The 27,871-nt window shown below is 43.0% G+C and overlaps 1 protein-coding gene across 4 annotated transcripts; it reads left to right on the forward strand.

Annotated features, from left to right (window-relative positions):
• The first annotated feature begins 351 nt into the window (after positions 1-351).
• On the forward strand, positions 352-27,692 carry plpp3 (phospholipid phosphatase 3). Of its 4 annotated transcripts, XM_042005923.1 has the most exons (8): positions 4,836-4,952; positions 12,738-12,892; positions 13,262-13,419; positions 15,969-16,061; positions 17,012-17,199; positions 17,312-17,369; positions 20,855-21,031; positions 25,566-27,692. In XM_042005923.1, the coding sequence occupies exons 1-8, from the start codon at positions 4,870-4,872 to the stop codon at positions 25,692-25,694; spliced, it is 1,041 nt and encodes a 346-aa protein (XP_041861857.1). In that variant the 5' UTR covers positions 4,836-4,869; the 3' UTR covers positions 25,695-27,692. The 4 variants fall into 4 exon arrangements, with proteins under 4 accessions (XP_041861860.1, XP_041861859.1, XP_041861857.1 ...); XM_042005926.1 differs by lacking the exons at positions 4,836-4,952; positions 13,262-13,419 and adding an exon at positions 352-874; XM_042005925.1 differs by lacking the exons at positions 4,836-4,952; positions 12,738-12,892 and adding an exon at positions 357-874.
• The last annotated feature ends 179 nt before the right edge of the window (positions 27,693-27,871 follow it).

Below are 27,871 nucleotides of genomic sequence, written 5' to 3' on the forward strand. Positions count from 1 at the left end.
GTTTTACTACTGCATAAATAAAATATACAAATGGCAAAGTCTCATCTGATAGACTGGGAAAAAAAAGTTTAATCAAATGGGAAACGTTCAAATTTCATGTCAAATTCGATGTAAATGAATAATTTAAAAGTTTATATAAGAAAGCCTTGGAAAAAGCAAAAGTTCTACACAAAAATAAAGTTTCATTGACTTTACACCATCTGTTGTGCGCCTGTTGTATACTGGTGTCGCAACTGGGGCGCTGTTTCCCCGCACTGCTCACTCCCCCTCAGCTTATGTCAGTTTGAGAAAGTTTGGGATGGAGATGACTACCCTTCGCCAACAGAGAGGAAAGAGGAGGGCTGAGCCTTGAGGCTGCCGGGGGATCTTGAAGAGAGCAAGGGAGGGGGAGGAGGAGGAGGAGAAGACGGATTGATATAACAAGCGCGGTTGTCGATGCCCAGCGCAATTCACTTCAACTGTTTGAACCAGGACCGATAAAAAAAATAAATAATAATAATAGGGGGAGCAGGCTTTCCATTGATTTCGGTCACAGACAACTTTTTCTTCCTGAGTCAGTTTATACCACATGTTTTTTTTCTTGTCAGACGAGACAGGGAAACACCATCAGCTCAGAAACTGTGCGCAGAGCTTTGCGTCGGGACTTTTCTTTTAAAGACTTAAGATCCTGACAGTTCCTTTCTTCACCTACAGCGTGGTGTGGGATTTTTGAGCTAAAAAACGTGGAGTTCTCAAATGCAAAAGTACATGTATGAGAAAGCGATGGCTCAAGAAACAAGGAACGGAGGCACCTCTACGTTAAATAACAACAATGGTGTTGACAACAGTAAAAAGAAGTTGCTTATAGCGCTGGACATCTTCTGTCTCCTACTTGGTAAGTTTACTCTGTGTTTAGAATTTGCCTTGACTGTTTTATTTGTCGTTGGCTCCTATGGGTCACATGCAAAAACTACACGAACTGTAGCAACAGATAAACCAAACAGTGCCCGCGCTTTCTAATGGTTGGCAATAAAAAGCCTTATCGCTTCTGAGCCTTTGGCAGCTATCTGTAACCGTTAGAAAACTTATACGGAGCATCCACTTATCATCTCGCTCCAACACGCCATCCCACGCAGAGGACCCAAACACTGCCTCACAGCATCCCTTAATTTTGGTATAGGACTGTTATAATATAAACTATTTATAAATATTTTATAAATCATCCCAAAAGGAAACTGTACACATTGTTTTACTGACAGGCATATATATATATATATATATATATAGATATATATATATATATATCTATATATATATTACCAGCTGAGAGAGCCGGAAGAAATGTGTCATCACTTAATATATTGATCATTTCAAAGTCCACAGAGTGTCATTGGGAGTGATCAGTAAATGCTTCTGCTGTCTGCCAACACGCCTGGGGCACAAATGTTTTGAAGTGTTGCATCCTGCCCTTTTACTGCCCTTAAAATAGCCCGTGACCCACCCTCCTCCTGTCCTGTGCCCCGATAACCCCGTTCATGTGACCCTTCACCTCCAGAGGTGCCTTCCAGCTAGAGCTGTCCATACACAGAGATGAAGGATGGCTGAAGTCAAACATTTGTGTGCTGTTAGGTGCTGATTTACAGCTGAGGAGCTGTCACCGAAGCCAAGGCGATGGTGGTGGCCTGAACTTGTTTGTGACAAGTTTGTGTGTTTGTCCTAACTTATAATTCTGCGTGCGTCTCGTCCAGATTCAACATGCAGTGTGTGTGTGTGTGTGTGTTGCCTTAATAGCTGGTTTGTTTTTGGCTGCTGTCACTGTAGTCCAGTCTTTTTAGTTTCAATCTCCAATGGAACCCCCCCCCCTCCCCTCTCTCTCTCTCTCTCTCCTCTTTCCTTTTCTTCCCCATTTCAATCCCCCTCCGTCTCTCCTTTCTCTTTTTCAGAAAAGGATTATGGGAGTTGTGCTTAACTTCTACACATTCTCTCCCAGAACCTGGCCAGTAAATCCCTGGCCAGCTGCCCCCGATCACTCCAATTCAAATTACTTTCTCTCTCTAGCCCTCCTTCTCCCCTCTTCGTCCAGGAGAATGCGTGGAATAATTGCTTAAGCATGTGTTGTGGCAGGGGAATGCCTCCGATCGGAGAGAAAGAGAGGGGGACTGAGGAGCGGGACCCGTGGCTGACCGGGCTTTAGAGGAGCAGGTGGGAGTCACCCCGACTGCTCTGAATGCAGAAATCGAAGCTTTAAAAGTAACGTGGGAATATGTGACATCGCTGCATGGGAGCAGGCCTTTATTACCCAGCCTGTTACAAGTGGTGCAGATTAACTCACATTCCCTTTAATGCTGGGAAGCAGAAGCAGATTTGCCTGACAAAATTTTCCAGAAGGTTTATATTGGTTTGCTTATTAAAGAACCTCAGACAGATACACTGTTTCAGCAAACTTGTATAAATGTAGATGAGCTTTGAGCACATGTTGAGCAAATTTCCTGCCAACAAAGCCCTTCAACTTCCTTTGCTGGTATATCTACACACATGTACGCCTTTAAACACAATGCATGTAAAGACACGCACACAACTAGGCACCCAGATTGTCTTTTGTCATGCTAAACACAGTCTGGTCGCTCAGCGATTATTGGTTGGCCCACTTTAGCAGTCTGAGGGTAAGTGGGTTGTAGGGGTTGAGGGAGTTGAAAGAGAAGGAGAAGGGGGGTTATCAGTGCGGTCTGGATGAGAAACGAGGAATGTGGGTGTGTTTGTGTGTGTGTGTGTGTGTGTGGGGGGGGGGGGGGGGGGGGGGGGGGGGGGGGGGGGGGGGGGGGGGGGGGGGGGGGGGGGGGGGGGGGTCTCAGAAGAAGCCCTGATGTTGAAAGGCTTTTGTTCAGTGTGCATCAGTCTTTACAGTTATCTTATGCATAAATACCTTTAATTAGCTCATATCTGCCAGCTGGTGCTACACACGCACATATATAGTCTGTGCAGCAGCATCTTTCCAAAGGTTGTCAATCTCAAGTCACACACCCTCAGGCACTGCTAATGAGTGTATTCCCACCACCTAAAAGAGTCCCAACCTCATTTTGCTTTGGCTCATTTAGGCTGAAAATCCATAAACAATGAGAAAACACACTCAGGCTCCCCTCAGCTGCTGAGATCAGAGTCCCTGTGCACAATTCTGGCAGCAGAGCACAAGCATCATGTGCTGACTTTACCTTGCCTCGGGTTCCGCTCTTACACAGCAGCGCAGATGATTTAGCGTCACTATAAGAGGCGAAAATACACAGATTATACAATCACTAAAAATACACAAACTCAAATGCATGCCTGTAGGATTTTATTCTCCTTCTGGCGACACACTGCCCAGTGGCTCTCCAACATGCAGTTTGAATAGATGTTTATTGTGAAAACACTGTGAAGGCGACAGCCACTGCAGCGCTCGGGAAACCATACTTCTAAATCTAGATTCCCTTCAACTCTGTTTAACTTTTACACAACGCAAAGGGAGATTATGCTTTGTGTGTCTGCTTGTGTGCAGACGTGGTTTGCAATCGTTTGAAGCATTCTTGATTGCTTGGAGTGTCTCAATGTCTTGCCTTGGCATTGCTATGGTGACCATTCACCACTGACAGTGTCTTAAATGCCTTATCAGCAGGCTCTTTCCACAAGCATCTCATCCAAAAGGAATAAGAGAATCTGCTTAAGAACTGATCTTTTGAGCTATAACAGCAGGTCTGTGCTCAAATCTGACTTCACTATCAGATGCTGAAGCTCTGCAGCAGTCAGTCACAAACCCCCCTCATTAAAGCTGGAGAGGGTTTAACCTCTACCTCCCCAAGCCTCGGCCACTTCAAGCCTGAACCGCTCCATAAATATTTTTCAGAATTTCTCAAATTCTTCATCTGGCCCAAAACTCTTGATGGGACATCTGGTGCAATTGGAAGGCAGTGAAGCACGGGGCACATAGTATATGTGTGTGTGTGTGTGTCTCTCAGGAAAGGGTGGGAAACGGAAAGGTAGTGTTGGTCGGAGGTAGGTGTGGTTGTGCAATGAAATCCTGTCCTTTTTTTTTTTTTTTTTTTTTTTTTGCCTTACAGTCCATTTCCACCCTCGACCGCTTTCTCTCTCTCTGCTTGTTCCAATATGTCCTCATTTTATTTTCTTAAGGAGACTAAAAGGCACAGAAACACAGAAACAAGAAAGGAAGAGTTTAAATAATCATAATAAAGTAAACTATTGTAAAAACAGCTTAAATATATGAAGTACATGCTCAAAGTTTACATTTTTATTTCACAGACTATAGCAAAGGTGTCACCCTGCAGTAATGGATCACAAGAGATAGGTACTATTTGCCAAGTTATCCACAAGGAAACTGTAATCAAACAGAAAGTGGGAGGTCCTCACACTCAAACCCAAACATGGGCTGCCATCCAAAGCTGCTGGGGCCTTAATCTAAGGGCAAATATTCAGAGTTCTGCACCAGTCTGTGCAGAGGCATGAGCCGAGAGGGAGTTATACAGTAGATGCACAGGCACAGAGTGTAAGATTTAAAGAGTATGAATTATGTTAATATATTTATCATTTTCTAATAAACCCTGTCAAACCAAACAATTTACTTATTTAACTGCTGGTGGTCAATAATTTTGTAACAAACTCTCAAAGGAGTCATTTACTACAGAGAAGCACTGAAGCGGAGTGTGTGTTTTATGTGTTTATAGTCCAAATGCTGATGCTCTTCAGTTCTTTGAAAGATGGGGCCAAAGGTCAGGTACAAAATTGACTCACATTGGACAAAAGCCTGCAGTGCTCTGTGTATGACATTTGCATGCAAACATTCAGTGGGCAATCACAAAAGAATCAATCTGTGCAGATTTCTGTGCAATAGTCGACATCTGCATGATATTTGTTACACATGCTGCCGTGGAAGCTGATCTTTGGAGACTCGCAGCTTGTGTCTTGTCTTATGGCTGCGGGCCAAGGTGAGGCAAGGACTCTTAAGAAGGTGACGAGCGTCCTCTGGCAGCAGAGAATCACTGTATTATGTAAGAAGATAAAGATCAGCAGATGTTTATGGCAACTGTGGCTACAGCCTCTCCAAGAATGAATGGCATGTCAAGGGTGCATTTGTGCTTAGATGTGTATTGGTGTGTGTTTTGTGATGTTGATCAGTGGGAGTCTTGATGCTAGACTTGTGTCTGTAACTTATTCAGCTTGTCACTGAGATGTGTGTCTGGTTCCTGCTGGTGCAAGAGTTAAAAAGACAAACCCCTGGGGTTTGTTTCTGCACAGGGCTGCTATTAGAGGTGTGTGGGTGTGAGCGTGTGCATAAGTGTCCCATGAGGTTCATGATGGAGAGGGAGCACTCTAAGCTGTCATTAAATGGACTGTTGGGCCTGGAGGGTGAAGCAGTGTGTGTGTAGCATGTGTGAGGCATCTGCGGCTTGATTTTATGTGTGTGTATATATGTGTCTGTGTCCCATGTGGGTTCCCCTCGGGCAAGCTGAAGGCATCGGGCTGACTGATGTGCCTGTTAACTCTTTACACTGGTACACAAACCAGACACATTCATCTCCTTTCTTTCTTTCACTGTCTCCATCCCAGCAAACTGTCAAATTGTATAAAGAAACAACGACTTGTAGTTCACACTTTTACAACAATGGAGCAGTAAAGCCTCTGTTTCTCCCGTCTCTGTCCACACACTCATCTATGATTATATCCCTCCTCTATAAACATCTTCAGACTGCTCATTTAGATCATTTTAGATTACTAGGCAGGACACTACCATAACCCTTTGTTAGCACTTATTCCAGCTTGTGTTTAACTTGTGTTTAAGTTTTTAGCAAGTAATGTAAATGTATATTTTATGGAGTTCTGTAAGCTGGAGATGAGGTTATTTTAAAAGCTTCTTGTCTATCACAGCTGGTGCAATTTTATTTCGCTAACCTGATGTCTTTCCAGGATCTTTTTTGATTTATTCCTGCTTGCTAACTTGGGTCAGAGCTAACAGCGATGCCACAGGCCTCTTCATGTAAATGAGGGCAGAGGCAGCAGATGATGTGAAGCTGTAGGCCTCATTACATCCCTCTGTGTCCTTTTCTTGGGCCTCCCTGCTGTTACACAGGCCACCTCTGTCACTTTCCTCTTACTGCATAACCCGCAAAAATCCTCTGTATTTGTGTGTACATACTGGTGTGCATCCAGGGATTGGTAGGGGGAGGGTTTGGATGAGTGGGGGGGTCAGGGAGATTTCACTGTTTCACACAGAACAATACCCCTTTTGATGCATCTCAGTGCTCTTTGTTTTCATTACGAGGACCGATGGGCCAATGGCAGACAGAAGAGGATGGAATAGAGAGAAAGGACATAAGTGAATGGGAAGGGATAAGAGAGTATAGACACTACTAATCGGTACTCTAGGCCGCTTGATTATCTATCAGTGGTTTACGGCCACCTCTGCTTCTAGCTGTATTGTTGGCTGGATTGTGAGTCGTGGCACTTATCTTCTCAGTGCTGTGTAATAATCAGCTCAGCATCTTTATTGGCGCTGGCCTTATCTGAGCTGCAGCCACTGAGCCCTGACTTGTTTACATACAGAGGAGAGCTCAGACTGAAGAGGCTGCCGACAATAGCTTGAAAAATCATGCAAAGTATTCACGCTGCCATGCCAGTAGTTAACACTTATTGTCCTCAACACACACCATTTGTGATATGTGCAAGATGTAACAGATGGAGGGAAGTTTAACGGAGCATTATCCAGACAGAGGGGGTCGGTTTCAAAGAGTTCACAGCCTTCTTCACAACAGCCGGGCTTTTGTCTTGGGAGGTAATAATGCCATTATGGCAATAACAGAGAAACGCCCCACCATCCAACCAGCCCAATAGTGTGATTTGGCCCCTGGGCACGGCTCAGGTTCCTCTTCATTGAAGCAGCTGCACATTCATCCTCCCTTTTAAACCAGCAGTATCTCTAAGTTGTAACTGATCTTTCTGAAACACATTATAAATATCCACGTGCCACCTTTACTTGGCTGGATCCAATGACTCTTCATATATGCCCACAATCCACAGCAGTAGGGGTCGCAGCAGCTTTCACGAGACTGCCCGTGCAGGTGCTTGCTGGTAAGTCCCCCTAAAGAAGTGTCCAACAGATGCCTGTGTGTAAAAGGTATTTATTCCTGTGAATAAAATCTCTCTGAGTAAAGCACATGCTTCAGCCAGCGGCCCCCGGTTGCTGCAGCATTCACACAGCGAGAGGAAAAAGGGCCGGGATTCACTTTGTGCACCACTCTGCTGACCTCAGCCACTCCTGTGTATCTGTGTGTGTTTGTGTATTTGTGAGCTTGTACATGTCTGAAACACATCAGCAGGCTATGGAAACAATGAGACAACATCTTTGGGCCAACATCTGTATCAATGTAGGCATGTAAGTTTCCTAAATGGTGATTATGTTGATGGATACAGCTTTAAGGGCAGGTTGATAGAGATGAGTTTGTTTATTAGGATTGCAAGGACATTTTTAAAGCCCTTTGTGGTCAGCAACTTAAAATTCTTTGAGGGAGGCTTGGCTGAAGTTACCAGTGGAACCACAGTAATCCCATTTAACAGCCACACAGCCACACACGCAGCCTCACACTTCCACAGTTACAGCATGATAGGCATAGTCTCAGTGACATTTGCTGCTCTTGCACCCTACAGCACAATGCCAGAGCTATGCAGCATCCCTCACCCTTGACCTCTGGTCCTGCAGCTACCTCCAGGGTCTGTCACGAACTTCAGCGAACCTATTCCCAAATGTTTGGGAGGCCTCGCATTCTCAAGCTCATGGCTTTAGTGACCTCAAGATAAAATGTAGGGTTGTGGTTCTTTGTGCTGATGGGTGGGGGACACATTTGATAACATTTTAGGTATCTGCTTGGCAGCCTCTGTTTAACCCCCACTGGTCACAGTAAAGATGCTTAATATACCCTTTTTGAAAGTCAAGTTTTATATTAACACAGGATCAAATGAGTAGACAATTGAGGGAACCCCATGTGTAATATTTCCTCTGAAAACCTTCCCAGACACTGCTGCCACTGCCCTGTGTTTTGGCACGATACTTTTCTGCAAACAAGTGGACTTGGCGCTGAACCCCTGATTCTCTTGTTCTTGTTCTTCAAATATGGACTCACCCACTCTAACTGTTGGCACACACATGGCTAATCTTTCCCACTCAAATGTGCCTGTATTGATGCACATATTCATGCAATTTAGAAGAAAGTAGACAGAGATGTCCCCTCCTACACAGACAGTCTCACACATATCAAATAACTACGAGGCTATATATATCCATTGTTCTGTTTGCAGTGTAGGTTACTTTAGAGAGCCCTCCTGCTGATGCAGGTCATGTTGCAGGGTGTATGTAATGTTCACATCTGAATGATATAAGTATGCCAAAAGTTTCTTAACAGACGGGGAATTGAGAAGTAAACAAAATGGATCTGATACACATGGACAGATTAGGTTGTTTCAGGGTTTATGGTTACGCAACATTCGCCAGTGAAAGACAATGTTTACCAGCTTAAACATGTACATGAAATTGGACATTTAATTAAAAATTGAGTAAAAAATAACTAAATCTTCAGTTTTTGTGATTGTAGAATAATAGTTGATCAGACACTTTAAAGCCCAGCTTTTTCCTTTCAACAATTTTCTGATTTGTTGAAGGAGTGGTGAGAAAAATGAGTAGAGGAAAAAAAGAAGGCACTGTTTGATTGATTTACTGGTCATGTCTATGGAGTCAAAGCCCACTTCAGCCTCTGCCCTCTTTAACCTTCCTCTGAATTCTCCCACTCCTTCTCAGGATAGGTCACATGGTGCGATTGAGAGACAGGAGGAGGAAATCCTCCATTAGTGGCGGCCACAATACCTCTTCCTCTGCCATACCACGCCTCCCATTCACTTCTCACTCGCTGCTGACACTCGGGCTGGCTCTCTAGAAATCACGATATCGTCCTAATTCTGGTCCTGAAAGCCTATTAAAATGTCAATAGAGATTCAGAGGGATGCGAGAGAGCGGTGTGAGCTGGAGGACGAGAAGCCTAGTATTTTCTTAGCAGACATGTAGGTGTTGTTCTGCAGGGAAATTCATTCCATGCCGAAGGGAATTAACCTCTTAAAGGACGCAGAGCTTTAGATGCAATAAGAATAGCTATTGTTTCCTTTTCTGGCAAGCATAAACGGGCCACCTGAGGCAAGGGACTTCAAACCTGACTGTAAAGAAAAGTTTAAATACATCCAAACATAAATCCTAATCTTTAACCAGGTAAGAAGAACCTGTTTCTTTCCCAGCTGAGCTTGCACTGTTAATAGATCTACTAAGTCACTGTACCAAATTTAGCTCTAAAGCCAATCAAAGGGATGCCAGCTGGGTAATCTGTCACATCAACAAAAGAGTTCACACATGCGTTTGTAAGCACACACGCACACACCTCATACAAACACACGTGGACTGACTTTTGAGCTGTGATTTCTAGCAGGGAGCGGAACGCAAACCTGTGACTGGATTTACAGATGGAAAATATGTGCAGCGACCACACTAACACACACATGTGCACGCACAAAGGCCTTGCCATGACCTCTACTATATAAACACTGATTCAGCCAGGCAAAGGAAACCCTTTCTCTGACCTGCAGTAAGTAGTCTTTAGTGGTCTGCAGTGGTTCTCCTCATAGACTGCATGAGAGAAATGCATGGCAGGATCTGATAAGACAAATAGAAGTGTTCCCAAACCTGCCAAGCCACCCACTTTGGATATGTACACTTTCCTTCTGTTTCATTCTTACTTTCTGGGCCGTCCATCTCTTCTTCTCATATCTGTCCAGTGAAGGCATTTTCAGGCTCCAGTTAAACTCAGGCGCCTGTTCATGTGGCATTTAAAAGCAGCTCGGTGGTTTGATAACTCATAAGGCTCATTGGCTCTTAAAGCACAAAACATACAAAATCTCTGGCAAAGCAAAATGTAACAACAAAGCAAATGGGTTGAGAGAAGTATTTCCTCTGGAAATAAGGTAGGACCCTTTCTAATCTTCATCTGAGCCATTACTGAATGTTAGTGACCTCACAACAAAGCTGGTGAAATAGTTGTTTTTTGATTCAGTGATGCACCACAGGCTTTTGCCAACAGTCCAGCCCACTTCTTTCTCTTTTTTCCTCTGACACTCCCTTCTGTCTCTCTCTTCTTCCTCCTGGGTCAGCAAGGACCCTCTGAGGGTCACTTGCTCTTTATTCTGTTGGCATAAAGGAGGTCATATTTCCTCATGCTGCTGTTTGCAGTCAAGTCACAGATGTGCTGTAGAGCGAACGCCTGAGCATGTTTTATTTTCTGCTCAGAGCTTCATGGACTGACTGTGGTATGATGAGAATGCCCACATACCAGGCTGTTCTCAGGGGGGGAGAACAAAACAGCTTGGCATCTCAAGACTGGGCGCTGTGCAAACACAGAGAGGCTTTCATGGATTATCAATAGATGGGGACAAGTTGGTTAACCGCTCGAACTCACTTAACTTTTTTTTAGCCAGTGAGCTGCTCGGCTTCAGAGTTTCCCATGGTTTTCTCCGATCAGTTTAGCCTTTAAGCACCGCTTAGTTAGCTTGTGTGGGTTTTCGTCCGTGAACGTCTGACCTTTTTTTTCTCCCCCCACTTCTCCTCATTAGCATTTGAATTCCTTCTACACAAGAAGACCTTAGCAAAGGGATGGAGGAAGATGGAAAGGAAAGCAAAGAGAAAATGAATAAGGACTTGAACACAATGTAATTTTTCTGAAACTTTTTTTCCCCCAGCTGATTGTTTACCCAGCAGTTTGTGTATGGACTTAACTCACAAGGATTCCCACTTTCTTTAAGGTATTATATTTGTTGGCAAGTACACCGAAGCATTAAGCTAAAAGACAACCATATCTGCACTGGAATCAACTCGTTTTAAGTTGTGTTGACCATCCTGCCCCACCTTGCTCCAGAAATGTGGTCCTCACCCACAGCTAACCCTGTCTTTTGTGTGGATAGCATGTTTCAAAGACACCACCAAAGCTTGGCCTGGCCCTGCGTGGACCCACCAGCAGCCTGTTAAAGCCTGGTGCTGCACACTGTTTGTGCAGGTGTCTGGTTCAGTGACCATCCTATCCACTGCCCTCTGCTAACCACTTCACACAGACAGAGAGGCATCACTTAGACATCAAAACAGTAGAAGAAAAATACTTGAAAGATAATGACTCTTTATTTCATTTAATTTCTTCTACTGGGAATTTCTGGATTCAGATGGAGGACAAATATGGAGGCCCATATTTGCATGTTCATTGCATCTGCAGTTTTGGGGTTAAGTATTTTGCACCCAGGGACTCTTAGGCTTGCAAACTGAAGGATTCAGGGATTGAACCACTAAATATTTTCAATTAGTGGATGGTTCACACCGCCTCCTGAGCCGCGGAGGCTTCATCTTCATCTGCAAATTCGCCAATTCGCCTTGTGAGTTTAGAAAATCGGTTTTTGCTTTTTAATTCTTTTCTTTCTTTTTTTGTGTGGTTTTAACCACACCACTGTGGACATGGTTTAAATGTCCACTCATTGATCTGATACACACCTGAGACAACACTGAAATTACAGCGGTGCTGAGGCTGCACGTCTCACCAGCATGCATGAGAGAAGTGTTTTGAGGTCCTCGAGAAGTTCACTCTGGTATTTTTCAGGACGGATCGGTAACACGATCTTTACACTCATCACTGCTGAGACGACAGCCGCGGTTCTCCGGCTACATCAGGAACATTCATAAGCAGATCTCTGTGATGTGAGCTAACCACATGAAACCTCGTGTGGGAATAGTTTTGGTTCAGCCTGACACTGAATGTATATGTTGCTGTGTCTACATGCGGCCCTTCAGGACGCCTTCGTGTCTTGAGCTCCCTCCTTTTATGAGCAACTATGGTTTTGCATACATGCGCCAAAACATGCTGTCATGTGAAAAAATCCTCCAGAGTTGGGTGGGCTTACTTTTAGTTTTTCCTAATATTCACACATTTTAAAATCCCTCATGAAAAACTTAAAAGTCCAGGCCAGACTTTGCACGCCTGTTTTTGTTTTACTATGTTCTCTTGTTAGGACAGAAGACAGTCTTGGTATGTGTGTGTGGTTTTGAAAGCAGTTATTAAAGTCATTTTTCATATGGGCTACTACTAACTGTCCATTGGTTGTTGACATTGCTGGACAACCTTAGCTCCTCATGAAGGCTGTTGAAAGTTGCAAGATAGTTAATATTTCTCTAAATGACTCTGTTCCCTTTGAAGATATTTTGTCCATAAAAGGTCTTTCAGCACCACCTGAAACTCAGGCACTCTTATCTAATTTCCATACTATCAACCTAATTTTGGCTTAACACACTGCCATTGTCAAAGGCTTCTTTTGTCTTTAGCAATGGACCCCTGGTTGTTCTGTCAGGAGGGACTGATCCTGATGGATAAAAGTTCTTTATGGGCTTGTGTCACTTTGTCAACAGAAGCAGCAGGAGAGTGTTTGCTGAGTAAATACCATGTTTAATGTAGGCATGAGCTCACACACCTGTGAAGGTGTTTTGTGTGTTAATGTGTGTTTAAACTGTGCTTCTTTTACAGCTTACAGGTAAGTGGATTTGATGCAGTATAAGTGAATCTTTGGGTCAGACTTATATATTTACATGTGTTCATGTGTGCGTAGTTTCTGTTTACATAATGTGTGTATGCGTGTGTGTGTGTGTGTAGCTATGCTGCCGACCATGGTTCTCCATCATACCTCTATTCGTCCATACCAGAGGGGTCTTTACTGCAGCGACTCCAGCCTGAACTATCCCTACAAGAGCAGCACCATACCCTCTTCAGTGCTCATTTCTGTTGGCTTGACACTGCCCGCAGTGTCCGTAAGTCCCCCCCCCCCCGCCACAAAAAGTGCTCGACTGTGGAATCAATAAAGGGCAGAAACAGGAAGAGCTCATGATGGGGTTCATGATGTGGCCGCAAAGGAGTGACGGTGTCACATGAGATAAGGGAAAAGTTTGCGTAGTCTTTCTCTTAAGTCATAGTTTTGGAAAATCGTCACTCCTTTGCTCCAAGATGTCCACACATAACTTTCTCAAGCCCAACCCTTTTCTGGCATCCCATGATTCCTCCGGTGCCAGCATGCTCCTTGTGCTTCTCCTGTTTATATCTGTGTCACTGACCTGGTTGCTTTTGTGCTTTCTTTCTTCTCTCCCTCTTCCTGTCCTTCTCTCTTTTTGTGTCTTTTGTAGCTAGCCTGCCTTTCCTGATCATTGAGACTAGCACCATAAAGCCGTACCGGCGCGGGTTTTACTGTTCGGACGAGTCCATCCGCTTCCCCCAAAAAGAGGGCGACACCATTAGTGATGCTGTGCTTTCTGGTGTTGGCATTCTTATTGGCATCTTCTCTGTAAGTCGACCTTCACACCTCCTTTTGTTTGCTGCTTCCTTCCACTTAGATTCCTGTGGACACCTCATTAAAGTTTTTTTTTTTTTTTTTTTAGCAATTTCCTAGCATGCAGTCTTTTCTAAAGGAGCCCTATTTTCTTCTATAAATGTGATTTATTCCCCCACCCCCATTCTCCATCATTCTTTATTGTTGTGTTGCTTCTTTGAGTCATTTACAGTCATTTGTAATGGCTGGCTTTTTATTACTTTGCTAAGTGAGTCAGTAGTGAGAGGCCCTTCTAGCAAGATTAGGAAATGTATCTCTGTCTGTATGCATGCTGACACATGCATGTTAAAGACCAAAGAGTTTTAACAAGCTCCCGGTCCACTCTTATGACTCTTGCTTTTATCTCCACTCTGACTCTGTGCCCTGCACTGTACTTTGGTTGAAATGCCATTGCTCTCTCCCATGACGCTGGTGCCCCACTGATAGCCTCGGGTGTCTCACTAGCTAGAAACAGCATGAAGTCTTTATTCCCATTACTGGACTCATGCTTCAAAAAAGAAAAGAAAAAAAGGGGGAATAGCAGATTAAAGAGGGAGGCCAGGCGTAGTGGAAACATGTTATAATGACATGTGGTGGGTGTATGTCAATTAATGCTATGTGGTCAGGCTAGGTGACCTTTACAGCCCCCTCCTAAGTTCTCAGACTAAGCTGTCGTCTCACCGTTGTGCCCTTGCCATCGGCTTGGTGGGCACACACATGCACACATATACACACTGTACCAGCTCAGCTCTTCTACTTATTAGAATCAGGAGACTGAGCTTGTGTTAGCTCTCTCACATGTTCACGTGTGGGCAAAGTTGGCGTGTCTCACACAGCTGTGTTCCATTAGTGGCGTCTACTGCCATGCCGACACCATTCCTTTAACTCGCTCCCTGTCTCAGGCAAGCACACACATACATACACATACATGCACACGTATGCATGTGCTGGTAGCAGATTCCAGTTGGACCTCTTGATTATATCGACTGCAAGGGAAATCCCAATAGTCCTGCGTGTAAGACTTATCCACATCTGACAAGCCGTGTTTGCACTGTGAGAAACAGAATGTAAAGTATACACAGCGACGGTCCAAATAAACCTTTTAAATATCTATTTACTCCTGTGGTCTGAGCGTTGGTGACCTGTCTGTTTTCAGACAACCAGACATGCAGCAGTAAATCAAGACATAGAAGGTGGAGGAGGTCTTTGAATGCAAATGCTGACAAGTCAAATAAACATTTGCGACCTGAAGTAGCCTCCTGTGGCTCTAATCTCCAGCTCTGATCGGAACAATTCAATCACAATAGTGCGCACAAACACACTAATACACCATTATGTTTGTTTCTGTAAACAAACAGGCTGTAAGCCTGCACAGCTGACCACCCAATGAGCAGGATAGGCGTGTTTAGCAAGATTAACAATACACATACAGAATACATGAGCACGGATAAACTTATACAATGCTTGATCTTAATTTGGTTTATAAAATCGCGTAAATGTTTTTTTCCATAGGCCATATTTGAAGTTTAACTTCTTTAGAAAACAAGGAAAAGGACGCTGGAAAAAACTGAGGCAAGCAGGCCAACATCCTTTAAGAGAAATCAAAGCAGTAGAGATATGAAATTAACTAAGAAAATAAAACAGGATGAAGAGATTAAGAAGAGACTTAAGTGGTTTTTGATAATCTTTGTATCCAGACAAACATATTCACAACTGATCTGTAGTTCATCTAAACCTGTAGCGATTGTTGTTTAGGTCGAGGGTGTGAGAGAAAGTTTTACACGTGTGCACATTTTTGTGTGCATATGATGCTCTTCACAGTATGAGCATCTGCTGGCTTACAGATGGGCAGGTAAATATTTTCCTGAGACTCTGAGTGGTGAGAAAGTATGCCAAAGAATGAGGACTTGTCTGGAATAAGTAGAGCTGGGTTGTCAGTTACCTACCCCGGCTGGTGGAGGTTTGATCGACATCCTTGTGCCTCAAGCACTGGCTTAGCATGAGCCCCCTTAGAGTAGCGCTTTCCATGGGACCCAACAGTACTTAAAACCACCTGGTTAGAGTACCACAGCGGTCAAGGTTAGTCTAGTAGATTTAAGCAGTATAGCAGATAATGTACAGTAAATTCTTCTCATATCAAAGTCAGGTCAGTCTGACTCTGATGCCTACACAGTCTAGACGATTAAACTTAAGTGTTTTTCTTTTCCCGCTGCCTTCAGCGTTATCATTATCATTCATAAAGACTGCATCATATCACCGAGCAGACATCATTTTCAAACTCACATCTCATCCAAACTGCCTGAGGGAAAGGCAGGCCATGCTCATTTTGTATGATTGTCTATGTGTAACTCTCATTCACTTTCCCGTCAACCTGGAGCTGAATCTCATTTCTTGCATGATACATTCTGATGTTAATGCTTTACTGAATGTTTTTCTGCTCATAATTCTACTTTACAACTGTCAAATTGAGCAGCATATTTCTATCTTTATCTTTTCGGTTTTTCTGAAAAAAATGTTTCTTTTAGATTGCAATTGGAGAATGCTACAGGATTCACCAACTACATGAAGGAACCAAGTCATTTGTTGGGAACCCTTACGTTGCAGCTCTCTACAAACAGGTGAGCTCTAAATACACTTTGCAGTTCAATAAACCTTTCCCCTAACTGACCTTTGGGCCATCATAATTTAGAAAATAGAAGTTGGTTTCCTTCTTTAAAAAGGAAAACTGAAGAAAGAACTGCAGTAATGCTGACTAAAGTGAAATTATCAGACTGAGATCAATCATGGTAAATATAGTTTTAAATCGGAGAACATAATTTATCAATTGTTTCACATTTATTTTTAAAGCAGAAATAAATATTTTCACAAAAACCTGTATGTGTGTATTAACCCTTTGAGCCCATGGGCATATTTTTTAGCCCTGCTCAAAAATTGCATACCCATACTGAGAATATCCCTGCAACCATAAGATCAATAGTTTTGGAGTTATAATAAAATGAAACACGTGAGATTTATGAAGATCAGTATGTGTGTTACTGGCAAAAAATAAATGAAAATGACACATAACACACATTATAAAAGGTCCAGGCTTGTCTGAAAAACACTTTCAGGAACAATATAAATATCCTTGATGCAGCTGTAGCTCTAAACCTCCATCAAATCATAGTGCAGGATGTGAACATTTACTCTGCAAAGGTCAGCTGTGATAAAGTGAAACAGAACAAAATCAGAGAGGTTAATCTCAGTCACCAAAAAAAAGGAGCAAGGTGGGAAAAGACAGAAAATTAAACATTTTTCTAGATGTCTGCATCCATACAACAGTACACTGAAATTAGCCAGGCCAATGCAGGCTGAGCACAGTGCCTCTGCAAAGAAGAACACCACCACACACTTCTAGTAGGTCTAGTAGGTCAGGTAGAACATGAGTGAAAAGTTACACTGCGAAATCTGTCACTTATAGGCTCACTAATGTGCAAAAATCTCAATGTTAACAGCTGAAGCACTAAGATTGTGGCATAGTTAACAATAACAGATGTGCAAAGTGATTTTATTATGTGTCTTCTTGCAGATAGGTGTGTTCATGTTCGGCTGTGCCGTCAGCCAGTCATTTACAGACATCGCCAAGGTGTCGGTGGGCAGGATGAGACCCCACTTCATAGATGTGTGTCGGCCAGATTTCACCACCATCAACTGTTCACTGGGATACATCACTAACTATACCTGCACTGGTGAAGACAGCGCCGTGCAAGAGGCCAGGTTTGTGCAAACCACAATACGTGCTTATTATACTTTATTTTTTGAGTACTGAAGGCTTTCTGAAACATTTATTTTGACAACAATGGGCACTAGAAAATATTTCTTTTCACAGGAAATCCTTCTTCTCAGGACATGCCTCTTTTTCCCTGTATACCATGCTCTACCTGGCTGTAAGTAATCATTATTCTCTCCAATACTTAGAGTCATATGCCACACACATAGTGACGATCATTGAAACAATAGCTCACTGATTGTGGAGTCATGGGAAGAAGGCTGGGCTCTAATTAGGGGATTCACTGCTTCAGGAAAGAACAAAAACATTGTTTTGATCCACTGCTCCACCTCTTCTCCACCCCCTCACTCAATCTTATACTCCTTTTTAAGCCTGGGAGATATGGATGGATACACTCCACCTGTTTTCTCCAGGGCAGCTGCATGCACACTTCCTCTTCTCTCCCTCTCACTCCACCTGTTTTGGGTGTCTGGTGGGGGTTAGCACCCCAGAGGCATGTCATGCTTCAAACAGTCTAATTACACACACACACACAGACAATTGCTAGCTTATATCTCCCCAATCATCTCCTCCCCCTCTTCCTCTGTTCACACAGTTTCAACTTGACTTTGCATCCTACAAAGGAGAGAAATGGGATTAGAGAGTCTGTGTTTTGGGTCTGGTTGGCTTTACAGGATAGTTGTGGTTCTCATTGGCAGTTTTGGTGTATTGTAGCGCTTGCTATGGGTATTTCCCAGCCTTTTGGTGAACCTAGAGCCACACTCTGGTCAGAGTGAGGAAAAGAACTGAATAAAAAGCAGAGAGAGAAAAGAGATGTGCTGCATCCAGACCACAGCGTGACACACTAGCAAGAAAGCAGCTCTCCAGTTGTGGTAAAGTACGGACTATCACCAGAGGAGGCCGGTCCAAACACCGGGATGGAGATCAGCTGAAGGATTAGAGGAGAACGGCTTGTAGTGGATGTTTTGGAGTAGAAAACCAGCCAGAGACAAAGGCCACATGTGACATCATGGTTTTACTCCCACTCTCTCTTTTTTTTTTTTTTTTTTTAAGTCTTGTGTTATGTGTCCTGTCCAAGAGCAGTTAAAATCAGAAGTATGTGAGGATGGAAATACTCTGAAAGTTAAATCACCACCTGAATAAACATAACATAGCCAAACAAAACAAAATACAAGAAGCTGAGGAAACACTTTTCTGTTTTCTTGTTTTGTCTGAGAACTCGGAAAGATTTCAAGATGCAAAATCCTTCTTTTGACATTTGGCCAATAATGCAGACACATCAATACTGCTCACTGTAGAAAAAAAGTGAGCAACAAAATCTGGCTGCCACCATCTGCTAAGCTCAGCAGTTCACTCAGTATGTGTTTTCAGTTGAACAAAATTACAATTACTTGCTGAATGCAGTTGCCAGGTAACCAGAAAAACTAGGAAGTAGCTGCCCCATCCAAAAAGTAGACCAAAACAAAAAAAGGCTAAGTCTGGCTGTTTCTCCTCATTTCAAGTTTATATGGTAAGCTAGGCTAACTGGTTCTACAAGCATGACTGAAAGAAGTAAGACTGATGACAAATTATTTATTAAAATTGTTACTGACCAATAGAGAAATCACTTAGCACTAATCATTCATGTTCCCCTCCCACCCACAAACCCCAGTCACCCACTAATTGGCACGTATTTATTGCAGCACTTCATTTCCTGTCGAGCTGCATCTGTGACTGATGTGGTCGGAGCTGAGCCCTAACAGTGCTGCAGCTTTCCGAGATGGCACACAGATAACTGGTAGAGACCACACGGCACAGCGCACAGTGACACCGCAGCCACAGAAAGCAAACATGCGCATGCAATATTAGTATATGCGTGTTCACTTCAGTAGCAAAAAGCAACAGTTTTCAGTTCATATGGAAGTGGTCTCGCCCACAGCTACACTTTTGTCTCACGGCATGATGCAAACTGTGAGAAGCGAAAACGGGGACAGGCACGCAAAATGAACCCACATTCTCATTTTTTCTCACTTTGTTGTGTTTGTTTTCTGCCATGTAACACTGAGTCAGAGTCAAAGCAAGAGAGACAGAGTGTGAATGTCTCAGAGGAATGAGCTGGATTCCTTTAGAAACCACCAGACTCTGTGTCGCTCTTGTCTCCTGTCATGGGAATCTGTTGGGCTTCTTTTATTGTGTTTTAGTGTCATGTTCCTCAGATCTCAGATTGTTTGAGACAAATTCTGGGAGGACGGCTGGAGGTGGGAAGGCAGACAGCTGATTCTGTTTAAGATTTTAAAAAGGCGACTTGAGATTTGTCGTTGACACTTTCAAGCACTTATCATGAATCAGTGTGTGCAGCTCCTGCTGACTTGGAGAGAATTATCTGGGTGTACTCGTGCCCTACTGTTAGATAAGGTCATGTTGACTGGCAGGTCAGTGTAACTCCTTGTTTTGACTATGTCCAAGTCTTCCTTTTTCTCAGCTCTAAGCTATATCAAAGCTGCCATAAAACTTAGAAGTTCAGAGGTTGTGGATGACTGCAAGCCGTCTGACTAACGTCCTTATCAGTAGTCCTTGCCTGCTACCTAAGAAGCATGGTAAAGGAAACTGAAGTCTAAACATCCCTGCCAAGAAGGAGAAGAGCAAGACTAGAGGGGATGGGAGGGATTGCTTCCTCTGCTTCCATCAGGAGAAGAACAATGACAGAGTGTCATAGAGGAAGTATGACAGAGATTTACGTCCACACCTAGAAAGGCCCGTTGTTGATGGGGGTTTCTGTGGCTGCCTGTAGGTATTGTTAGCCTGGTTGATTATTTGACATTAATATGGTGCTGTGGGCTGGGTGACTTTTGGCTGAGGCTGACCCTCTGTCTGTTAGTGTGGCAGACAGGAAGTTATGGGTATGAGTGGTGCAGAAACACAGGATGCCTGAAAAGCCTGGGATGACCTCACCACTGTGCATGTTAAGTGGTTGAAGAAAGAGCAACACGGGTGGCGTGTTTGCACTCTTTTGAGGGACTGAAAGTGGCCTTGGAGTTATTTGTTCCTGTTTTGGTTCCCGTCAGTCTTTATCATGACCCAGAAAATAGTCTTTGAGGAGAGAAAGGGGGGTTGCACACGAGTTTTATCTAGTGTTTACTCAAATAGAGGGTAGCGAGTTCATCCCAACAAAGTTTTGGAACAAGCTTGGTAGGGTATGTATATAGGTGTGTGCGTGTGTGTGTGTGTGTGTGTGTGTGTGTATTCTAGTGCTTCTCTGTGGTCGTGTTGTTTTCACAGCTGGGATGTTTAACCATGAATCAGTCATGTCCGGGTCTCAAGCAGTCAGATTGTGGAAGAGTGTATGTGTTTCCCTGTCGGTTTGGCAAACTTGCCCACTTTGATTCAGTCTAGACCTCTCAGACAAACACACACACACACGCATACTGCAGGTGCAGGGTTAAAAAGGCAATGTAACATGTTGTAACCTTTATGAATGTCTTCAGCCCGGTGTGTGTGTGTGTGTGTGAGGGTTCAGGTTATTACTGACAACCAAATAAAATGACGCTGACATTAATGCCAACTTCAGTAGTATGATGTGGAATATATGTTTTTCATTATTAACCCACACTCTATCTGTGTGTGTGTGTTAATTTTATTCTCCTCTTCTTTCCTTGTTTCCAGTTCTACATCCAGTCCAGGTTCACATGGCGCGGCGCTCGTCTCCTGCGCCCGTTGCTCCAGTTCACCTTGTTGATGATGGCTTTCTACACTGGCTTATCACGCGTCTCCGACCATAAGCACCACCCGACCGATGTCCTGGCAGGCTTTGTGCAGGGAGCCCTGGTGGCCTACTGCATAGTGAGTGACACACAAACACACCATCATCAAAAAAACGAGAAAATATAAGCAACTGAGCACAACGAGATAAAGTTCAATTGAATTCAGCTTTATTTAAATACTGCCAGTTTCCAACAAAGTCATCTCAAGACTCTTTACACACATAACCAATTCCAACCAATTCATTGTGATCCAGTTAAAAAAACACACATTGGTCCAATTTATAACTGTTTATACAAGCCAATTCATAAAAAAATATGAAGGAAAACCAACGAATTGCATCAAATCTTTTCTTTTGCCACGAGTAGTTTTTGGTGGAAAGGACAGGACAGAAAGATCAACAAGCACCACAATGTTCAGCCAGGGACATCTGCTGAGAGAGAAGAGGAGAAATACAAGTTAATGACCGTAGTAATGTTGTAAATTTATAGAAGAAAAATAATGAGCAAAGAGATGAAAATGTCCATTATGGGTCGTCCCCCTGAAGTCTAAGCCAACAGTAAGATTTATCAAAAATCAAAGTTTTAAGCTTGATTAAAGGTAGAGAGAATGCCTCCTGAACCCAGACTGGAAACTGGTTTCCTAAGAGAGTGGCCAGATGACTGAAGGCTCTGCCTCCCATTTTACTTATAAAGTAGTTAAAGTCACCTTTTTTTTGCAGGGAATCCTTCAGGTGACGCAAACTTCAAATAAAGATTTCCTCCTCTAATCTCCTTTTTTTCCATGCATTTCCCTTCTGGTTTTCATGAAAAGGAGAAATGGTGCAGGCAGTGATGTGAGGAGAGTCTGATTCCCTTTAATGAATAACACATTTTTTGGAGCCAGGCTCTTGTTCAGAAGTGTGTGTGAGTGTGTTTCTGTACGTGTCTGCGTGTTGGTGTGAGTGCATGTTCTGTAACCTTCATCACTGCTTGTGTGACACATCAGGGCAGTTGCCAGATGATTTTCGTAACCCTCATCATTACGCTGAGCAAAGATGGAGCCAAGGAAAATTGAATTTGGGTCAAGTTAGAAGCAGGGGGAGCACAAAAAGAAAGTAAGTGAGTAAAAAAGAAAGGATTAGGCTTTGAAACTAGCAAGAGGCTGTTAATTATTTTGTTTTTTTTTATTTGGTGGCTCTGGTTCTGTCAGCACAGCAGGCTCCTGCTAAACTCGATTGCATCTGCAACGCACACACACTTAAGCAACCCTTACCTTTACACAACACCCAAATCAACGTGGAAAGAGTCAGATTAATAAAATTAAGTGCGACCTTAGTGGTGGCGCCGATGCAGACGTTGGCACACACAGAATCACAAGGCATGACGAACATCTTGAATGCCAGGATTTTTAAGGGATTTGTGAGCAGGAATCAGAGCAGAACAAAAGACTGTAACGTTACAGAGAATCAGGGCTCCACCAGATGGGCGTAGCTCCTAGACGACATCAGCCCTGACAAGTCAGAAAACTCTGTTTTCAGAAATAAGCTCAGTGTATGAGCCTGCCTCTGAACGGGCAGGGGGTGAAGAGGGAGGAAAGTGACAGGAGAGAGGAGCCTTGTCCAGATTTTGGCTCGGGATGAGCGTGGGTTTAATCCAGCTCAGCAATTCTGCCAGCCTCCTGCATGGAGAGAGACAGCTTGATATTCACATTATTCACATTCTCATATGTATACATGCACAAACACACTGTTAAACCCTTGCCGATCATGGCAGTGAGGTTAGTGTTTACAATCCTCTACTCCCTGTCTGATTTGCTTGGGCCTTGTTGAAACACACATCTGTGAGTACTTTAGCTCTTCTGTTTCAGCCTCTCAGTAAGCCACAGAGCAGAAAGGACATGACAGGAGATGAGTGGAGGCATGAAAAAGGGGGTATGAAATCGTGGTGGCTCAGAAGTGCTGGTCCAAAGTACTTAATCAAGGTGTGAACATCTTTAGATCTTCAGCAAGCAGCTGCACACACTTTACTGTTAATATTTTAACACAAGGAAGATAAGAATGCTCCTCTCCTTTGATTTATTACATGTGCAAAGACTGTTATAAAGTAAGAAGTCGCAAGTTTTAAGGGTTTTTAGTTGAGATTTATTTTGTTCGATCTTTTCACACATAAGTACTTAAAGACACCAGATTTGCCTTATCCTTGGCAAGCTGCGTTCAACGAGCTGATGATCCAGCCTGAGTTTGTGCGCACATGTTAAAAGAGAGCCCACGATTAGATGTAAGATATGGAGAGCAAAAGAAGACACAGTTGGAAAAGTTGGAAGCAGTCTTGTCTCAGCTGAGTTATAGAGACTTTAAACCAATCCTTTCCTCTCCAAATACATTTCATTAACTTACTCAATGTTATCTCACGAGTTCATTGTTACTGCTCTTCCAGCTTCCAGAGTGCCAGCAAATAAACAATATAAATGTTAAAGGACACGTTCATATGTAGAGGCGTGTTTTGCTGTAAGTAAACTGCTGCTTTAAAGTGTCTCCCCTCACATTCATTGATGTGACCTAATGTGCTTTGAGCCAAACACTCCTGACTTCACTGGTTCAGTGAAACCACAACAGGAACTGTCCTACCTGCAATGTGTGTCCTACTGAAGTATAAATAAACCAGTTAATGCATTAGAGTTATTTTCTAAATGAATGCACAACCTATATGGAGAGCATGCAGTAGGTGTAAATGCACCAGTGAGTAATGTGGTTTTTTATTTGTTTGTTTTTTTGGTGTTGACATATAATCTTCACTTCCTGTGTGACTCAGCTGTCTTAATATTTCTGGGTTAATCTTTTAGTAGTATTTAAAGGCTCAGACACTCAAAACTTGCATGCACATACACGCTTTTAAAGATCATGCTGTTTTGGTTCCAGGTGTAAATGAATTAAAGTGAGAAACTGCTGAGTTGCAATACTCAACACAATGAAGGGCTGGAGGCTTTGTATGTGTTTGTATAATCACTGGCAGGAAGCGGTGAGGTCACGATAAGCCCTCCGCCATGGCAGTTCAGGGCCGATAATTTGGGAGCACGGGTGACACAGCGAGCTGGGGCCGCTGCGATGGATGCCGATGGGAAATGAGTGAGGAGTGTTTCCCATGATGGCTTGCATGACTCTGAGAGATATGACTTCACATCCTTTCTGTTCTCCTAATCATATGGTATTATTGAACCTAAGACATTCAGCATTAAGTCATTCTAATAGGAAATGGAGGTGTTTACTTTCTTTACTGGGTCACCAGTAATGCTCATTGTGTAGTCAGTAAATGTCAAGCTGCCATAGAGGAGAATGTGTTGGGCCTAGCACTCAGAATGAGATGTATAAATAGATCAGGGACTACATGTCCAGCATTTTTTCAGAAAACACAGATGAACACTGAAACACTTGTTTCCCCAGTCAGACACATGAGAGCACCATGTAATACCCCTAGAAGCATTATCCATATTGTTCCCCTATAGAAGCTGGAGCCCAGTAGGTTGTCTTTGACAGAGTTTTACCCCCCTGGCACAGGCCCTGAGGTCGGTCTGGACTGGCTACATGCAAGGAAAGGCTGCTGCGACTGCCAATTACTGTATGTGTGTATTTGCATGTGTTTGTGTGTGTGTTAGCTGCAACTTAAGCGCCCGTTGCTCATTAGTGACCCCAGACCCTATTGTAAGTGGCAGTGGTTGAACTGGACAGTAATTCCTTGGTCCCACTTCCTGTCCTTTCCTACCCATTTTCTGTTTGACATATGATGTCATTATGATCTCAGGAAGAGATTTCCTCTCTTTTTTTTGGGGGGGGGGGGGGGGGGGGGGGGGGGGGGTTCCTTTGTGCACCACCATGAATCATGAAGGATGACCTTTATGAGAAAAATTGACCATGGTTCACAAATTCAGACATATTTGGTTGAGCCATACTTGGATCACATCCCTCAGTCAGATTACTCATTATTGCAGTTTGGGATTGCCCAAAATGTCCCAGAGAAAGTTGATAAGGTGGTCCTTATCATAGCGTCATGATGCATCGTAATAATCACTTCTTGCCAGCTCACAGAACATGTAGGTGCATATTTATTGTGCTCCTGTTTAGACCTGCCACAGTGTACCAGGAGCCAGCTGACTTGTTTTAAGTCTAGAGGATTTCCTTTTGCTCCTGCAATCACTTTTGATTATTCACTAGTCATGCTATAATTGCTCTTTTATGTTAGCAAACGTTGGTCATGTTTTTTCCATGTACTGCTGATCAGTCATGTTTTACTCATTTGGGAATTTTGTTTAATGTAATGCAATGCAATGTAATGCAATCTATTAGTGAAACTGATGCCAGTTTTGCAGTGAAATCAAGAAGAAATAATAACATTTCTTAGAAAAAAGATAACTGAAATATTTTTGTAGAGACAGATCAACCAAGACAGGCCTAACATGCAGTACGTAAAGCATTACAGTACCTGGTTGTCCCTCAGCCTCATATTTTCATTTAAACTCATCAAGATAGGCTTATTATCTCAGATAAAATAATTACATTAAAAACGTGTCTTTATTATCTCATCTTATGCTACTATCATAGTGTAAACCATGACACTTTCTGTCTCTCTGTGTCCACCAGGTGTTCTACGTCTCTGACCTGTTCAAGCCTAGGGTGAAGCTGCCCACACCCCCACCCTCCCCAATCAAGAAGGAGCTGCTCCCATCATCCGACATCATCGACAGGAACAACCACCACAACATGGTGTGAGGGAGGCCTCGCCGCCTTCCTGTCATCGAGGAGCCAACCACAGCGCTGCTCACCTCCCATCGGACAGTAGAATGTAGCGACAAGAGACTGTAGCTGCTTCTTAAATGGCATCCTCCTCCCTTTTGCTGTGCCCTGCGAGGCACGTTGTGGACCGGGGTGTCAGATTTGAGATTTGCACAGCAGAGTCCACTCTCACTATTCAGACTTATTATTCTCTATTACTTACTAATCAACATTTGAGCCTATATGTCTTTGAGCACAAACAAAAAAGAATTGGAGAGCTAAACAACTAAATTAATGAAGAAATCGATGACTTGACAGGCAGAGCTAAGGGTGTGGAGGATTTGACAGCAATCACATGAAGGGAAAACATGTGAAGAAAACTCAATTAAAAAAGAATATAAGAAAAGAAAAGAGACAAACCCCCTGCCTAGGGAGAGAGGGATCCTTCCTCTCTGAACTCTCTGTGGCCTTGGAGCGCCATAGGACAACAACTTCCTGAGCCATGGGAAGGATATTACTGCATTAGTTAGCAACATAGAAATATTAACAGTATAGAAAAGTATAACTTATAGCACTGTTTTAACTTCATTGTCCATGATCACCACTTGCTGCATGAGATGTTTAACTGAAGAAAACTTGATTGTGCTGAATTCATGAGACAGAAACATCAGCTTCTAAACTAATACCGTAACCCAGTACTAGCAAGCTACTGCGGGCATCATAAACAGCTTGTTTGGCTTTTAGAAACTGGTAACAAAAAAAAATTCTTCCCAATCTTCACCTTTGAAACCCTCCGACCTCACACACGTCTGTCTCCAGATCAGCACATCAAGCTTTTTTGCAGTGGACTATCAGCGCAGCCCAAACCCGGGATGTTGCAGTTCTTGAGGTTAGATGTAGTAAATGCATGTCATATTCTGTGGAAGGAGGGAGGCTGACCTCCCAGCCGACCCAGCACCTGGATAGGAGGCGTGGCTGTGCCATGCCACTTCCTGGTGTTTTGGCCACCTGTCTGGATTCCTAAATAGGAAGGTTGACTGGTGAATGGAGTGAAGGGGGTATGGTCTGTCACCATGGAGATGGGAGTGATGATTTACAGCTAAGCTGGCACATTATTTTGGGATGATTTGGGCTCTTTCCGCTGGAAGGGAGGGGCTCTCATCCATCCAATCACTCATTGGCAATGGATGTTTGTCTCTCAGTTTGTGTGTGTTTTGTCTTGTGCTTGTGTGGGTATGCTTGTTATTGTTCTTGTGATTTCATGTGTGTATGTGTAGGAGCCCTGTGCTCTGTGAAAAGGAACACCCCTCTTGATAAACTGTGTGTGCGGAAACTAACACACACACGCTGTCAGCTGTGCCAAGTGTGTGTGCGTGTATGTCTACTGTGTGTGCCACTGTGTGTCGGAGAACGAGAGAACAGGTTATAAAAAACTGTGGATCTAATATTTTTATTTTCTGCTAAAAAGCATCTTTAACCTCGCATGTTAATAGCCTGTCCTGTGTAATCACTAACATTTTGTACAGTACCAGGTCCTTTTTATTTACAGCCTACTCAGATATCCTCATCCAAGAACACACGCCGCCATGTTGCACATCTTTTTCATCGTATAGTCCGTCCTATCATTTCACAAAGCCGTTTTCGCTCTCTTTTTATAAATATATAAATAATGTATAGATCACTAAAATTAACTCTGTAAGATATTGTTTCTTAACATGTTTAGATATATCCACTATGATTACAGACCTGTGTTCTTTACAAAATGCTGCTTAAAAAGCATCAATTTGACAGATTTTTGTATCTAGATAACTAAACTATGTAGAATGTAATAGTTATTTGTAATATGCATAAAAATACACCCTCAACTGTATTGAAATTCAATATTAGTATTTTTGTATTGTCTCATTTTTTGTACAAAAGAAATAGTAGTAATGCTGTTTTTTCTGCTAAATGTATTTAGCTCCATTATATGTGCTTTTAAATAAAAAGCTCATTATGAACACAACTTTGTTTTTATTTATTTTGAGAACAGGTTTTGATGGATTTTTGTTATAATGGGTTGATTCTTCACTTCTATTTCATGTACATTTTACAACCCCAAAAATTTGGGGTGCTGTGTAAAATATATACTTGAAAACAGAACGCAGTGATTTGCAAATCTCATAAAGCCATAT

Source organism: Melanotaenia boesemani, chromosome 14 (genome assembly GCF_017639745.1).
Source record: "Melanotaenia boesemani isolate fMelBoe1 chromosome 14, fMelBoe1.pri, whole genome shotgun sequence".
In the NCBI taxonomy this organism is placed as follows: domain Eukaryota; kingdom Metazoa; phylum Chordata; class Actinopteri; order Atheriniformes; family Melanotaeniidae; genus Melanotaenia; species Melanotaenia boesemani.